At 39.6% G+C, this 15,645-nt stretch overlaps 1 protein-coding gene across 2 annotated transcripts in view; it reads right to left on the bottom strand.

The window, feature by feature from the left end:
* Positions 1–4,609: 4,609 nt before the first annotated feature.
* Positions 4,610–15,645, bottom strand: part of taf3 (TAF3 RNA polymerase II, TATA box binding protein (TBP)-associated facto) — a 52,501-nt gene continuing 41,465 nt past the window's right edge. For both annotated transcript variants that reach the window (XM_047804358.1, XM_027153945.2), the window contains exons 4-7: positions 9,962–10,038; positions 7,465–7,720; positions 6,808–6,914; positions 4,610–5,178 (exon numbers count right to left, since the gene is read on the bottom strand). In XM_047804358.1, the coding sequence (XP_047660314.1) occupies positions 5,064–5,178; positions 6,808–6,914; positions 7,465–7,720; positions 9,962–10,038 (555 nt within the window). In that variant the 3' untranslated portion in view covers positions 4,610–5,063. The remainder of the gene's footprint in view (positions 5,179–6,807; positions 6,915–7,464; positions 7,721–9,961; positions 10,039–15,645) is intronic.

Below are 15,645 nucleotides of genomic sequence, written 5' to 3'. Positions count from 1 at the left end.
AATTAAATAAATATTCTAATTAGAAACGATTTGCTTTATATTTTTGCTTTGCACCCGGTGCGTAATTGCTTTTCAAGCTCTTCGTTTCAAAACAATTGATAAAGAAGTGTAGGGAGATTGGGCTTGAAGAGATGCACAACACCACTGAGGCTAAATAGAATGAACATAAATAATTACATGAATGAATAATTAGAGAAATAGACTCGGGGCATCACTGTAAAAAATCTTTGTTTGGGATGATAAGGCTGGTTTTTGATTTCAAAGAGTAGACAGAGAGAAAAACGCAAACTTCACATGTCAAACTCCTGAAGTCATATGATAATTAAAGCAATTAAAAATATTAACGCATTACATCAGAGTGAGGGTTTCAGATTTTCCCCTGTACCAATGTCAGGATCAAAAGATGTTTGCAATTCTGTCTTATTATATACAGCCTAGATTTGTATGTAATTCAAGTAACATTCAAGCTTAAAAATGTATATATATATATATATACATATATATATATACATATATATATATATGTATATATATATATATATATATATATGTATATATATATATATATATATATATATATATATATATATATATATATATATATATATATATATAATTACTAAAAAGTTCTCCACTGATTCTGTATGTAGCACACTGATTAATAAACCCTGCAAGGCCTTTTTGAGCAACATCGATGTGTAATAACCGAAAGGGGGCGTTAGACAATGTTCAAATAAAATAAAATATAAATGTATTTATTATATATCTATCTAACATCACAATATGATAATAAATATTGGATTATTATTATTATTATTATTACTATTATTATTACTAATAATAATAATAATAGTAATAATAATAATAATAATAATAATAATAATAATAATAATAATAATAATAGTTACAGTTACTGCTTTAGCCAATCAGAGTAGATCTTTACCTTAAGTTGATGGTGGTTGCAAAAACTATTGACATATTCTCATACATTTTTATCTTTAAAGATATGCAATATGATATTGGTAAATAAAAGCAATGACTTTCAACAATTGACATTTAGATTTTAAAAGGAGAGAAAGCGTCACAGGCATCTTTTAGAGGACTACTTCCAGTCTGTCTATATTAGTCTAGGACTATAGAGACAAACCATAATACACCCAATAAGAGCATCTGCAGGGTTGTAGAGTAAAGCATAAGATGAATACACAGTAGAGCAATTATGTGCTCAGTACACAGTATTTAGTTTTTAATGTAGATTGAGCTCGGACAAATTTGAAACCTGAACAACTGTTGCTCAATATAAGAAAGACTTGAACCATTTCACAATAGGTCACATGTGGATGCTCAGATGCTGGAATGTTCTAGACTAGCAGAAGTTTAAACACACTACGGTGTGTAAACCTGACTGTAGTGTACTAGAATATTAAGATTTTTTTTTATTGTAAATACCTGTCAGAAGAAACTGTGTAATTAATAGCAGTAATTCTATTTTATTAGCTAATGTTTCTTTCAACATTCACCTAAAACACCATCTTGTTGCAATTTAAAAACACACATTATCTAAAGATGTACCAATGTAATGTAATGCAAATGAACCACTACAGTGTTATCCACTCACTGATGGAGCGGTGAGGGGAGGAACGATTGGTTTTTATCTCTTTTCAACCTCAGAATATAAAGACCTTGGAGACCTTGACCCCATTTCACCTTTTCATTGGACCTAGCACACATTAGTGTTCATCATCCCCTCTGCCTAGACTGCTAAAACACACACACACAGATATGGGGGGAGAGAGAGAGGGGGGGGGGGAGGGAAAGAGATAGAGACAGAAAGAGTGTGTGTGTGTGTGAGAGAGAGGGAGAAATTGAGTGAGAGAGTGAGAAAGACAGAGAGTGAGAGACTCTCTTTATACATTGTGTTACGCTGAGACAAATCATGTGCTTCCTTGGTAATTGAACTCAGTGGTGTGTAAGACTCTCGATCCGAAACACTTTCATTATAAATTAGGCTGTCCATCTAAAACAAACAAAAAACCAATACAGAGTTAACAGCTCACCTGCCTGGTCAGAACTTCTGCTCCTTATCATAATATTTAAAGCTAAATAATGGGCAGAAAACTTGGATTCTAAAATACTACTTCTATATATGCAATGCAATGCTACACAAGGATGTAAGTAAAGTACAGAAGCTCACACTGCACACTCTGACATTCACTTACATCAAAGCTGTGATGATAAATCAGTGTAATGCTCTACAAGAAACCCCTCACCTTTATACTGTTGTGCTACTGAATTAGGACTCTAAGGTATCATAATGTAAACTCTTTTAATGAATTAAATATAATCAAAATGTTCTGAGAACTTTAAAAATCAGGTGTCACTCCGATCTGCAGAACGGTCTGACATCCTGCTTGTTTACTTATTTGTTAGTTTGTTTATTTACTAAATTGTGGTTAACATTTAAAACAAGGTTATGTGACTGAGGATCTGTATTAATTCAATTGAAAAGATTGTGTATGTGACCAACACTAGGAAATTAAAGGCAGTTTTTGGGATTAAAAAGATAAAGGGCTTTAAAATTATTATGCGTTCTTGACTTAATGATAATGATTATTTTTATTACTTAATGATAATTATTATGGACAGACACGCGTGTGTGTGTAGTATTGAACAAACATGTCTGATTGTTTCATTGGTGTCAATCTTCAGAATTCAGGCTGATGCATCCTTTTTTGTGTGTAGTACCGACAGACCTCGTGCGTTCGTGTGGCGCTGTGTGTGTTTGTGTGTGTGTTCTGTATCCCAGGCCCTGCATCCAGGCTCTGATCAGTAAGCGAGGGCACAGCCTTCCTATCTCCTATTTTAATGAGCGGTGCAATGGGTACTGCTGTGCATGTGGAAGACATTTCTTATCGGGTGGAAACAAAAAAAAAAAAATAAAGAAGTAGCATAAAAGCTGCATTTTGCTTTGATTCTTCCAATCACATGGCGACGATCTGATTCAGACGTCTACATCTGCGTGCGATTAACAAGAAAGACAGGCAACAGGAATATTTAACAAGATATTAAAGACGATGCAGAGCTGGAAGCGGCCTTGTGCGGGCCGGGGCAAAGTGTGTGATCAGCGGAGGAAACAGGAGAGGCTGAGCATCAGGTGAACTGGAACACTTAAGAACTACAGCGTGTAATTTAAACACACACATGGGCCCTGGCATAGCCACAAAGGCTAGGATTTTACTCCACAGGAGATAAAGTTAAAGGGCAATGTGGTTTTGTTCCTACTGCAGAAACTCTGTCATTCTGCATGGAAAAAAGGCAAACCCATTTAAGGGCACTTTCTCCTGTGAGCATGCATGTTAAACAAAAACCTGGCATGAGCACAGCACCTGGAGCGGGACGCTGCACACTTACAGGAAATCCTGAATGTCGGGGGTCTTTGGGGATGGAACAAGGATTGATGCTTATAAAAACGTGCTGAAGCTGTCACACAGTTACTTTATACGAGTGTGGGGTTTGATACAGAGCAGTCGGAAACTGGAAAGAAAAATAAATAAATTAATAAACAAATATTAAATCAAATTGGTTCAAAACAATAATGATTAAATGAAAATAAATAACAACCTCCACCAATTATTATTACTATTATTATTCATCTCATTTCCCCTTGCAGGATAACTGCTCAGTGGTGAAGTGAAGGAGTAGCATGCGGTTAAGGCTCAGTGCTAGGACTGACAGAGAGCCGCCCTCAAGCGAAACCCTTAACCCTGAACTGCTCAGCTTTCTTTGGATTGGATTCTGCATCACTTTCAAGTCACTTCTGATGAAAACGTCTGCCAAATACCAAATGCCAACGTAGTACCTCCTAAAAGAGCATGAATTTGCAATCACTGTGAGAGAATTACATTTTTTTTTATCCCAATTTGAATCCCACTTTTCCCCATGTGTGTGTGATTGGAGAGAGAGAGAGCAAGAGAGAGAGAGAGAGAGTAAGAGAGAGAAAAAAGAGAGAGAGAGAGTAAGAGAGAGAGAAAGAAAGAGAGAGAAAGACAGTAAGAGAAATAGAGTAAGAGAGAGAGAGAAAGAGAGAGAGAAAGAGCGTGTGTGAGAGAGAGAGAGAGAGAGAAAGAGAGTAAGAGGGAGAAAGAGCGTGTGTGAGAGAGAGAAAGAGAGAGAGAGTAAGAGAGAGGGAGAAAGAGAGAGAAAAAGAGAGAGAGAGTGAGAGAGAGAGAAAGAGCATGTGTGAGAGAGAGAGAGAGTGAGAGAGAGAGAAAGAGAGTAAAAGGGAGAAAGAGAGAGAGAGAAAGAGTAAAAGAGAGGGAGAAAGAGAGAGAGAGAGAGAGAGAGAGAGCTAAATAAATTGTGCTGATACTTGGAGCGACTACATGAGCACCATTGACTTTGTATACGTGAGCTAAGAGATGTGTTTGATTGACAGGAGAGAGAGAGAACCTCCACGGTTCTCACACACAGACACGTTACGGTTCCTCGGCCATTATGCGTTGTGTAAATTAGAAACCTGTAAAAGATCCAAACTTTACGTTTATATATTTAGCTTTTTAAAAAAAAAATAAAACCCCCACAAATGTACAGAAAAGTAATGACCCCACACTGTGGAAAAAACAGCTTTTAATTGAATCCATAATAAAAGGAAACTGCACTTCCAGTCTAAATAACTCAGAACAATATTTAAAAAGGCTGACCAACGTACAGACTTGATGTTTTTCCCCTTTTTCAGCGATGCGATCCCGATGAGTCAGCATACGGCTGAAAAAAACTTGGAGGAAGATGTGTAACCTTGACGTGCACACATCTACCGAACAGTTGCTGGCTTCCGTACAAAGATCATATACACATCGTAGGGTGACTGACATAAAAAAATTAACATATAGACTTTTCAAAACCTCATTTTTAAAAAATACATAAATGACTACAGAGACTTTGATTAAAAGGAAGAGAGGAAGAAAATGTCCAAGTTGAAACCACAGGGGAGAGAGAGAGAGAGAGAAATGGAGAAAGAGCAGAAAGGCAGGGAGAGCGAGAGCAAGAGTGAGAGGAGATGATGATCAGTGCGCTTTACGTTTCCTCTTTTTCGTTTTTTTGTCTTTTTTCTTGCCAGAACACTTCACACAGTACCAGGGCTGATCCTCCGGGGGAGCGGTGGAGATTCCTACGCAGAGCCTGAAAAGTAAAATGAGAGACAGAGGAGTCAGAGAAAGAAGAAAGAGTGTGATCCACAAGAGCAAGAGTATCTTTCACATACTGTACCGTATGTACCACAGAAACTCGAGTGCACAGCGATTAAAACCGATATTTACTGGAGAAATCTGCAGAAACGAGCAGCGGTGTGTAGAAACTTGCATACAAATGTTAGAAAATGGCCTGAAGTGAATGTCAGATATACGTTATGATAAACTGTGTATCATTGTAGTTAAATATATATATATATATATATATATATATATATATATATATATATATATATATATATATATATATATATAGTTGAGCAGCATAGTGTGTAGGTAAAACTGGTCTTTACACTTTTATTACTGATCAGTCTTCACACCATGCTGGCTGTTTTCATGGGAGGAATAAAAGAAAATAAAAGAAGTCTAAAACAAAATCTATCCTTACATCATTAAAAAATCTGTTCAGATGAAAACGCTGAGTTAAATGAAAAGTGCCATAGAAAAGCTGAAACCATCAGAGTCTATAAAAACATGCCTCAAAGCATAATGGGCATAGTGGGCATATAAAGGAGGATCTGGTCTGGAGTGGTTATTTATGTATGTAAGAATAATTATGTGATGGCCTACTGAAAGAAAATATTAAAGTGTGACGCAGACTCTATCCTAATCCGTGCTGTTATTACTGAACGTCTGTAAAAGCGCCAGACGTTTGCACAGAGATTCAGTGATCATGTGATAGCGCTAAGCCGGCATGATTACCGAGAGAACCGGGGTATTATGGTAGCTAGAGTAAATGTACCGAGCGAGGCGATCCATCAATCCGGTGCAACAGCTAAGTGCTATACGTTTTTTATATCCCGTGTCCTTTCCCCTTCTGTCAGTTGGCTTCTCTGTAAGGTGAGTTTGAGTCACACTTTAGAAAAGCATCGTTCTCAGCTTTTACTAGTGAAAACGAATGAAGCGAACCTCAGACAAACCTCAAATGTTAGGTGAAGACCCAAGTCTTGCTGAAACACTTCAAACAGTGTTTATTTTTTGATATTTAATAAAAATGTACCCAAGAGTTTTAGGTTGATGGAAGTCCAGTGAACTAGTGGTGATGTATTAACTGATAGAAACTTTAAAGAGCTTCTGTACATCGCTCTGCATAATCGTCTGCCAAATGCCAGAAATGTAAATATAATCAAATGGACTGCATTTTAGAATAAAGAGAAAACATGCAAATATTTACAGTTTGGTTTAAGACTAATAAATAATAAATTCTAATAAATCAAATGAAACGGTGAAGGGGGGGGGGGGGAATACACCTTCTAACAAGCACAAATACACAAATTCTGAAGTTAAGGAAATAAAAAGAAATAAAAAGTAAAAAATAAAACAGATTTCTTATAAATTTAAGCAAAGGAAAATTTCTTTACTTAATTATTTAAATGAATACATCAGGAATCTATTTGGGATGTATAAAAAAATGTGCTTTTTTCTTAGAGAGAAACTCCAGCGTATAAAGTGTATAAAATCCTGGAAGCGAGCTGAGAGCCTATAGAAGGCTGCATAAGAGGAAGGGATCCTTTCTCACAAGCTACTTCATTAAATTCTGGGGTTGAGTTGTCATTCTTACCAGTGATACCAGTCATCGCACTCATCACAGCCGATCATGGGACTGCCGTCATCGGGTTTATTACAGCCAGGGCAGATCCAGATCTTATTACCCCACTCGTCACGAATCTGTGGGACACCGCGCGCGCGCACACACACACACACACACACACACACACACACACACACACACACACACACACACACACACACACACACACACACACACACACACACACACACACACACACACACACACACAACACAAAAAAAATCAAAATAAAAAAAGGGGGTAGAATCTGACCAACCTTATCAGATTAACAAAGCTGACAGTGAACATAGGGACAGATGATATAATCCATAATAATCCAAATTTATTTATTTATTTGGCACTATGATTAAACTGTGTATAAAATAATCTGAAACCATAAGTAGTCCCAAAGTTACCATTTAAATCTTTATTATACCGTCATACAAGTAAAAGCTGGTAGCAGAAGCACAAGCCATCCATTGTAGATAAGTAATAGAGGAATGCATACTAATCGGGAGGAAGTGTAGTTCACTTCAGGATCTAACTACATTCCAGAATAAACTATACAACAAGTACACTTGATGCATGAAAGCCAACACGGCTACGGAATTCTTCTGAGCTTTACAAAGTGAAGACGACGAGCCTCACCACGTAAGCGCTGACCGTCTCTGTGACGACGCTGCAGCCGCGAGCTTTAGCCTGGCTGGCTGGGGCCTGAAACACCGGAGGCGGAGTAGGTGGCACCAACACAGGGGGTGGGAGAGGTGCAGGGGCAATGGGAGGTGGCACTGAGAGAAGAGGGGCAGGAGGAGAACGCATCCGAGCACCAGGACCAGAGCGCGACACCGGAGTCCGAGGAGTTGGTGGGGTAGGTTCCAAATCAGGAGTTACCTTACTGATGACGCTGAGGGAAAGACGGAGAGAGATATTAGGTTAAATAAGATTAAATGTAAGCTCTGGATAAGGACGTCTGCCTAATGTCATAAATGTAAATGTTCTGGCTTGGAAATATTTAATGCAGAAATGTGGAAAAGATTGGTCATGTTTATTTCCCCAAAAAGCATTAGGTCTAATAAGTCATAACGTATTTTATTATTTTTTTTAATAAAAAGTAAATATTGCTATTTGAATAGAAAATAATGGAATAAAAATGGCAGGTTTTACATAAAAAAGGCATTTTGTTATTGGTGTCATATGGAACTTTTTCCTTTTAAGTTCCTTTTTCCTTTTAAGCTTAATAGTTTTAAGAAAATTTATTTCTGTTTGTTTAAAAAACAAAACAAAAAACAAACAAACAAAACAAAAAACAACCAACCAAAAAACCAACAACAGAACTTTGAACTTTGACTCGCTCACTGTAGGACACATTCGAAATGCGACGGTGACGTTCCCTCAATGTCAAATGTTTACTGTTTCATATCATGTGTAATATTTAAATCCTAGTCGGTCTCGCCAAACTAAAGCAGCGTCGTTCACGCCAGCCGTGGTGCATTTGATCTCATAGCATATGATGCGAGAACGATAACGGTGTCTATTCTAAATAATAATCGTGTCATGAATTCAAGTTGAAGATCATTCGGTATTAACGATCTTCTGTAAAATAAACAAAACCGGTTCTGGGTAATGAGCTCAGATTGTATATAACAGACATATGGAAAGAAAATACACTCCTTATCCAGTTTGTGTGTTATACGATACAAGGTTAATCTCAGCGCAAGTAATCTTGCTTGACCCCCTGCTGTTGCCAGGCAACAGTGTGATTGACAAGGCCAGTGAGTGCAGGCAACCCCGGTCACCGTGGTTTTGACCCTGAGAGGGGTGTGCCAAGCGGCCGGCTCGGGTTACACGCACAGGCGCATGGTCATTATTTATGTCTTATCTGAATGACACCTTGAAGGTACATGAACACACGCATGCACAAACACACACTCTGTTGTGTGCGCACTTCAATGACAGCTCTCCCTCAGATGCTGTGAGGTATGGGCTGATCAGGAAATGACCTCATGACTCCCTCGTGACTCTCAAGAGGTCAAAGGTCAGGGGCATCCGCACTGCCTCGGGCATCAATGGAGCCAGTGTTAGGGCTTTAATTATATGCCACAAAACACAAATATGCACGAAGTCAATCAGTTACCTAACCAATAAAGGGTAGAGATGTCAGATTTCTTTACAAACTTTTGCATTCGAAAAATGATGTCGTGTCCTAAGAGCTTCAGCAGACAAAAAAGACATTAGCAGTAGAGCTTCAATATTCGCATGGCAAGAACCAGAGAATAGAAAAACGGTACCTTGCTGCTGGCTCTACATCCTATATACATTGGCACATAAGACACATGGAGGCAAAATCCCCAGGGATTTAATTAGGTAAATATGGTTACTGTATATAGGGCTTAACAACATACTGGCACTTAGTGGGTCTTAGTGCATTATACACCCCGCGCGCGCGCGCGCACACACACACACACACACACACACACACACACACACACACACACACACACACACACACACACACACACACACACACACACACACACACACACATCTAAAACATAAGCAATGTTGAAGACTTTGTTCCTATGTAACAATCCCATTCAAAGTGTGAGAGAGGGAGAGAGAGAGAAAGGCCGGTTGATTATGTTCCGAGACCAGAGTACAGGTGCATGGGAGAAGCACAATACAGCAAAACGGCAAAGACATAATACACGATCACACACACTCACAGAATAAAGGCCTTCCTGTCGTCACGCACACGAGCATACGTTAATGTTTCCTGCCTTGCATGGTGGTGGAACAGTGAGGATGAGGGAGGAAGACTAGAACAAAGTCTAAACACACTCAAACCACGTCAACATGTTCACGCACACACACGCACACACACGCACGCACAAGCACACACACACACACACCTTACCTGTAGCCTGCCTATGTGTATGTTAAAAAGTGGGGGGTTAAGTGGTGTGAACACAGGGACTATTGATAGAAGTGTGCAGCAGGAGGTGTGTGTGTGCGCGTCTCAAACAAAAGCCATGGGCCATCGGGGACTGGTCACATGACCCACCGGTTGAAACACACACCTGCATGCAGACACGCAGTCGCTGACCACACATGGAGCACTGTCTGTGTGTGTGTGTGTGTGTCTTACATTTTGTCCTGTCCGGCTCCAACTCTTAGCTTTAGTCTGGGTATGACAGGAGACTGTGGAACCACTGGGGCTTCAACCTGAGAGAGAGAGAGAGAGAGAGAGAGAGAGAGAGAGAGAGAGAGAGAGAGAGAGAGAGAGAGAGGATAGAGAGAGAGCGAGAGAGAGAACAAAAGCAGACGATAAAAGGAGAGAGAGGGAGAGGCAGATAGGGGCAGAGAGAAATAGAGAAAATGATCAAAAGAGAAACACAGAGAGAGAGAGAGAGAGAGAGAGAGAGAGAGAAATAGCAAACAAGAGAAAATTGTAGACAGAGGAAAAGATAAAGTGAGAGAGATGGAGAGAATGATCAAAAGGAGAGAGAGAGAGAGAGCGAGAGAGAGAGAGCGAGAGAGCAAGGGGAAGAGAGAGAACATTGTAGTATTTAATAAATCATCTAATACATGGAAAGATTCTCAGTTCTCTTCCTCCACTGATGCACAATTAATAAATACATCACTTAATTTATTTAAATCTAAATAGATTCCAGTACAAATTTGGTACTTAAAAGCAAAATGAATAAGCCTATTTATATGTGATTTTTCCCCTATGAACCTGTGTAGTGTCCTAGTGTCCTAGTGTCAAGCTGCACATCATCTGAAAATACGGATGGTGGTCATCATCAACAGCCTTGACTCCAGTGACATGTGCACAGAATCACTGGCAGAATTAAAGGGGAATTCATTTAGTGAGGAGTTCAAGACAAAATCAAATAAAAGAGCTGGAAAAAAGACACAAAGCTATAGAAAGACATAAAACGGTAGAACAAGCAAGCGAAGATCCGTATGTGTGTGTGTGTGTGTGTGTGTGTGTGTGTTAGAACCCCTGCTGTCGCACTAATCGTTTAGCACAGAAACACGTCTTTTCTCCTTTTGTCCGTTTTGTTTTTATTGTCATGCTGTGCATTCAGAACAAAAAGCCTTTCTGAATTTGGACAGACACGCCCCACCCCAATCTGTATCCCACCTTTATCCATTTCTCTCATCCTTTTCTTTACCAGAAAGTGAGGATCAGCAGAATTGGGAGAACGTTTGGCATCGTTCTGAGAGAAGGAAGGCCGACAGACGTCGCGTTAGTGTGCGCTAACAAACACGTGCTATCCAAAAAGCTATGACGCGCTAGTGCAAAGGCAAGTGAGGTTTGATCTTTCCTTTTTTCTCTCTCGCTCTCTCTCTCTCTCTCTCTCCTGGATCCTAAGTTGCTTTATAACCTGACCATCACATATCTTTTTCACTTGATCATGTGGAAAATAACCAGCATCCCGGATAATCTCCATACACAGAGGACACGCAGAGCTCAGGCTACACAAGAGCTGCAACTCTAAACTTCTATAAATGATTTATCCACAGTTTGTACTCCGTTTGATTGGTGCGCTTCTTAAGTTAACCGGGGAATCAAAAGGACACGCTAAAGATATCAGTGCACTTGTACTCATAGATATACATGTTACTGCTGCTAGAACTAATCTCACTGTTCAAATGCCATTTTACATTTTTAATAAATCACCTGCAAAGTTTAAAGTCTGCATCGAGAATAAATTGTATCTTAAGTCGAAGTCGACCAAAGTGTGTCAATGTCAATTAGTGCTGAAACAAAAAGCCCTTATGACATAGTGCCATTTTAAAGGAATACGTATCACAACGTTAAAAATATAACATCATAAATAAAAAAAAAAGTCTATCTGGGACTTTTGAAATACCCCGACGTGAGAAACAGTCTGCTGTTGTAGCCTATTGTAGTATTTTTTTTTACAGTATTGTGCTTCCTGAGATGCTTTTCTGCTCATCACGGTTGTAAAGAATGGTTATTTCAGTGAACGTAACCTTCCTGGTCAACACGTTTCCTGTTGCTGTAAAAGAAATTGGAACCTTTCCATCATGGAGATACATTAACTCCTAATAAAGGGTAATGATTCTCTCTTTTACATATATATATATATAAAAGAATAAAGAATCTGTGCAGGGGAAAGTAAACCCAAGACTATAGGGGACTTTAGTGGCTCCTTTCTTGGTCAAATATTTAAGTTTTGAATATTTATATCTATGCTGGAAGCATTGCATCATCGAGGGAATAAGAAGTTTGAAATTAGGAAGCAGACGTAGATGAATTGGAGATTACATCTGTCTACGCTCACTTTGACTCGAAGACATTCATGTCTCCGGAAAGGGCCGCAGGGACCGGGCTTTCTTCACATACGCACTTCCACCCTACTCACACACACGTGCTTCGGCCTCCCAGAGGAGGAGGAGTTGAGGCCCTGTCCCTACACGATAAGGTGTGTGTGAGTTTGTGTGCGTGCGTGCTTGTGAGTGTGTTTAAGGACACACATTCAGGGTCACCCTCAATGGCAGGTTCAGATAGTGCTATCTGCTTATGTTAATTAGTCTTTAAGTGGCTCGCAATGTCTTTCTCCCCAAAAGTGCCCCGTCCTACTTAACCTGCCCCGTATCGCGATCAGTCCGGCTCTTCAAACGCTAGCGCTTTGGTTCAACACATACACACCTGGGGTGTGTTAAAAGAAACGGGTCTGCAAAGACGGATTAATCGGCTATTAAACGCACGTACCCCGTGACCTGATGACTCTGGAGCCGATAAAGAGAAATGAAAACTGGTTAAAATGTTTTACAGGTGAATAATGAGACTTAATACAATATAATGACACAAACCGCACTTAGCTGCCATGAAAGTGTGTTAGAGCAGAGTTAAGATGAGGGAAACGAACAGAGTTTTCAGACGTCTGCACTCTAACCTGAATGGAAAACAAAAGTCAGGCGGAATCTAGAATATTCTCCACAAAGCAGCTTCAGGCTCCGTTGGAGCATTTCCCAAAACTTACCATTCCCAAATGCTAAATAATCTCTATTAATATTTTTCTATTAAACATTCGCAGAAAGGCGAACAGCTTCAGGCAGTGCCAGAGATGCTATGTACACACTATGAAACTGAGGCTGAAAACAGGGTAACACAACAAACAACACACTTTTTGATATACGCTGCAGTTGGTAGGTTCAATTTGACTGCAAGTAAACACTTGTGATGTAAATAAGACGGCGACATTAGCCTTGCTTTTTACGAATAGTGAAAATAAAGCTTACACAACTTTTAGCTACACAGTCATAGTCACGTGTTCATATTCCGTTCCCGCATCTCCTGGCTGAACCCTAATCTCAATCTAATTAGAAGGCAATCACAGATTTAAAGACTTGGGGCTTTAAAGCACTATGACAGTAACAGATATAAAGAATGATCCAGTTTGGTAAAACTTCCACAGAGGTGTGTCTGTGTATGTAAGACCTAGTCAGATGTCATCATCTCTGAGCGTCTTAGAGAGCTCAGTGCCACTTTGTTGTGAAATGCCCAACTGTGGCTAAAGTTAATTATTTAGACGCCGAAACAGATAAGGGAATTTTATACACCTCTTCGGAGGTAGCAATGTAGGGATTAATATTTTAAACCATTTTTCAGTCAGATGTCATGTCACATGGAGGATGGATTTACGGGTTTCTTAGAGAGAAAGAGACGTGAATATAATATATATTTATATAATTTATTTATAATTTATTATTATAAAATATTTATATAATTTATAATTTATATAATTTACATTAGAATCTAAAAGTATATACTTGCCCAATACCAACACTACTACACAACCCATATATAACCAACACACACACACACACACCTAATAATATAATAGAAATATAATTAAACATTATTGCCACTAGTTCTACAGATATAGGCATTAGTATTAATACACACTGTTTGAGTATTTGTGTGTTTTAGAACAAAATTTTATTTGCAGTCTTTTTTTTTTAACATGATTCTTTAAGTGTGACTTTTTCAAAAATATCCCAACTGTGGCTTGATGTTAATGATCTAAAAAGTTCAGAGACGAGACAATTTTAGACCAGTCTCTAAGTGACATTCATCTCTATCCATAAGAAACACTGTGCTGATCTCATCCCCTCACTCCCTCCAACCCTGTGTGTGTGTGTGTGTGTGTGTGTGTGCGCGAACTTAGTGCTCAGGACTCAACGGGGTGGAGGTCCCAAGATAGCGGGCTCCTGTGTGGCCCCCAGTCAAAGCCATTGTGCTTGGATTTGTCCAGTTTTTATGTAAACGCAATATTCTTTTCACCTGAACTAATGCAACCAGTGGCGTAAGCCCCTTACTGCTATGGACGGCATTTTTTTCGCTAATCTCTGCGGATTTAAGTCCCTTCTGCACATACCTTCGGGGCGACTACTGATAAACCGCCCTAACTCAACACCGCTCCGACTCGCCTTTCTCTTTCCTGCCACTCTTGCTTTTCCTCCGGACGCCAGCAAAGCAGCCTTGCAAAAAATTAAAGCGATCAAGAGATTTAAGCAGAGGAAAGAGAAAGATGGTGGTGGGGGAGCAGAGGTGGAGAGAGAAATCGCTTTCTGTATCCCATCTAGTGTTGGCGGCATGAGAGATGAGGGGAGGGGGAAAAAAAGACAGAGAGAGAGAAAGAAAGGGTCAGAGAGAGGGGTGAATTATTGAGGGAGAAAGAGACGGCGAGAGAAATGGAACTCTACACTTAGCTGTGTAAATCAATCCTGAAAGATCTTATGGGATGTACATGCGTTATCGCTGCGCTGGACTGTGAAAAGACACTGGAGGACGAGTTCGCTCGAGTGGAATTAGCACAATCTTTCTTTTTCTCAATTGTAGACTCTTAAAAAGACACACACACACACACACACACACACACACACACACTGCAGACTGGGTAAACAGAGGCTCTGAGGTGTATTATCCCTTGTTTGATTTGCACACAGATTGACAGCTTTGTGCGTGTGGGTGTTTGTTCTAAAAGTGGAGAACCGCAGAATTTCAGGAGGCAAACGGAAAAGAAAAGATGGAAAATGTAAATGTCAGCCGGCAATCTAGCTATGATCTCTGAAAAGTACCGAAGTACACACAGGCGCACAGACTAGAGGGATTTGAGCGTGTCAGAAGAACTGTTAGAAGAATAGTTCGGCCAAAAAAACGATGTACGCCTTTTCCTCCGATGCATTAAACGAAACAAGATCGGTTTTGGGCGTTTGATTTCTTTTGGTTTTCCGTCGAATGGACAAGTTTTCGATATGGCTAATAAGTCATTGTGACTAATGAGTCAACACTGTGCTAAATAATGCTTAAAATATCCTGTCACGTGATCGATGCCGAGTTGCTTCTGTGGAGTCTGACGCTGTATGATGCTTATCTAGAAACGTGATTCAAGGTATGTCTCGATACTACACACGGTCATCTTGAATGCGTAGCTCTCCCTCTAGAAGCATCAGACTTGGGTTGGAGCCTGAGTCAACACTGTACGGTAGCTAGAATCCACACGTACACACCAAAACACACCTTACATGACTCATAGTCGCTACTGCTTCCTTATTCTTGAGAAAACCGACACGCATATAAACAACGTCGGCTGAGTACGGAGCCTGCTGTAATTACCGCACGGTTCGTTTGAAACTGACAGGTGACAGCGGAGCAACAAATAAACAGCATAAAAATGTTTATTCTATGTTATCATACAGTACATCACGTTTCACAGAAACTACAGGCCTCAACAACTGTGACCGGACCACGGACTGGTCGTTTTAAAGCGTTTTGGTTATTTAAAAAAA

Source organism: Tachysurus fulvidraco, chromosome 19 (genome assembly GCF_022655615.1).
Source record: "Tachysurus fulvidraco isolate hzauxx_2018 chromosome 19, HZAU_PFXX_2.0, whole genome shotgun sequence".
In the NCBI taxonomy this organism is placed as follows: Eukaryota; Metazoa; Chordata; class Actinopteri; order Siluriformes; family Bagridae; genus Tachysurus; species Tachysurus fulvidraco.
The sequence above is the reverse complement of the archived record's forward strand: the minus strand, read 5'-3'. Positions and strand labels throughout refer to the sequence as shown.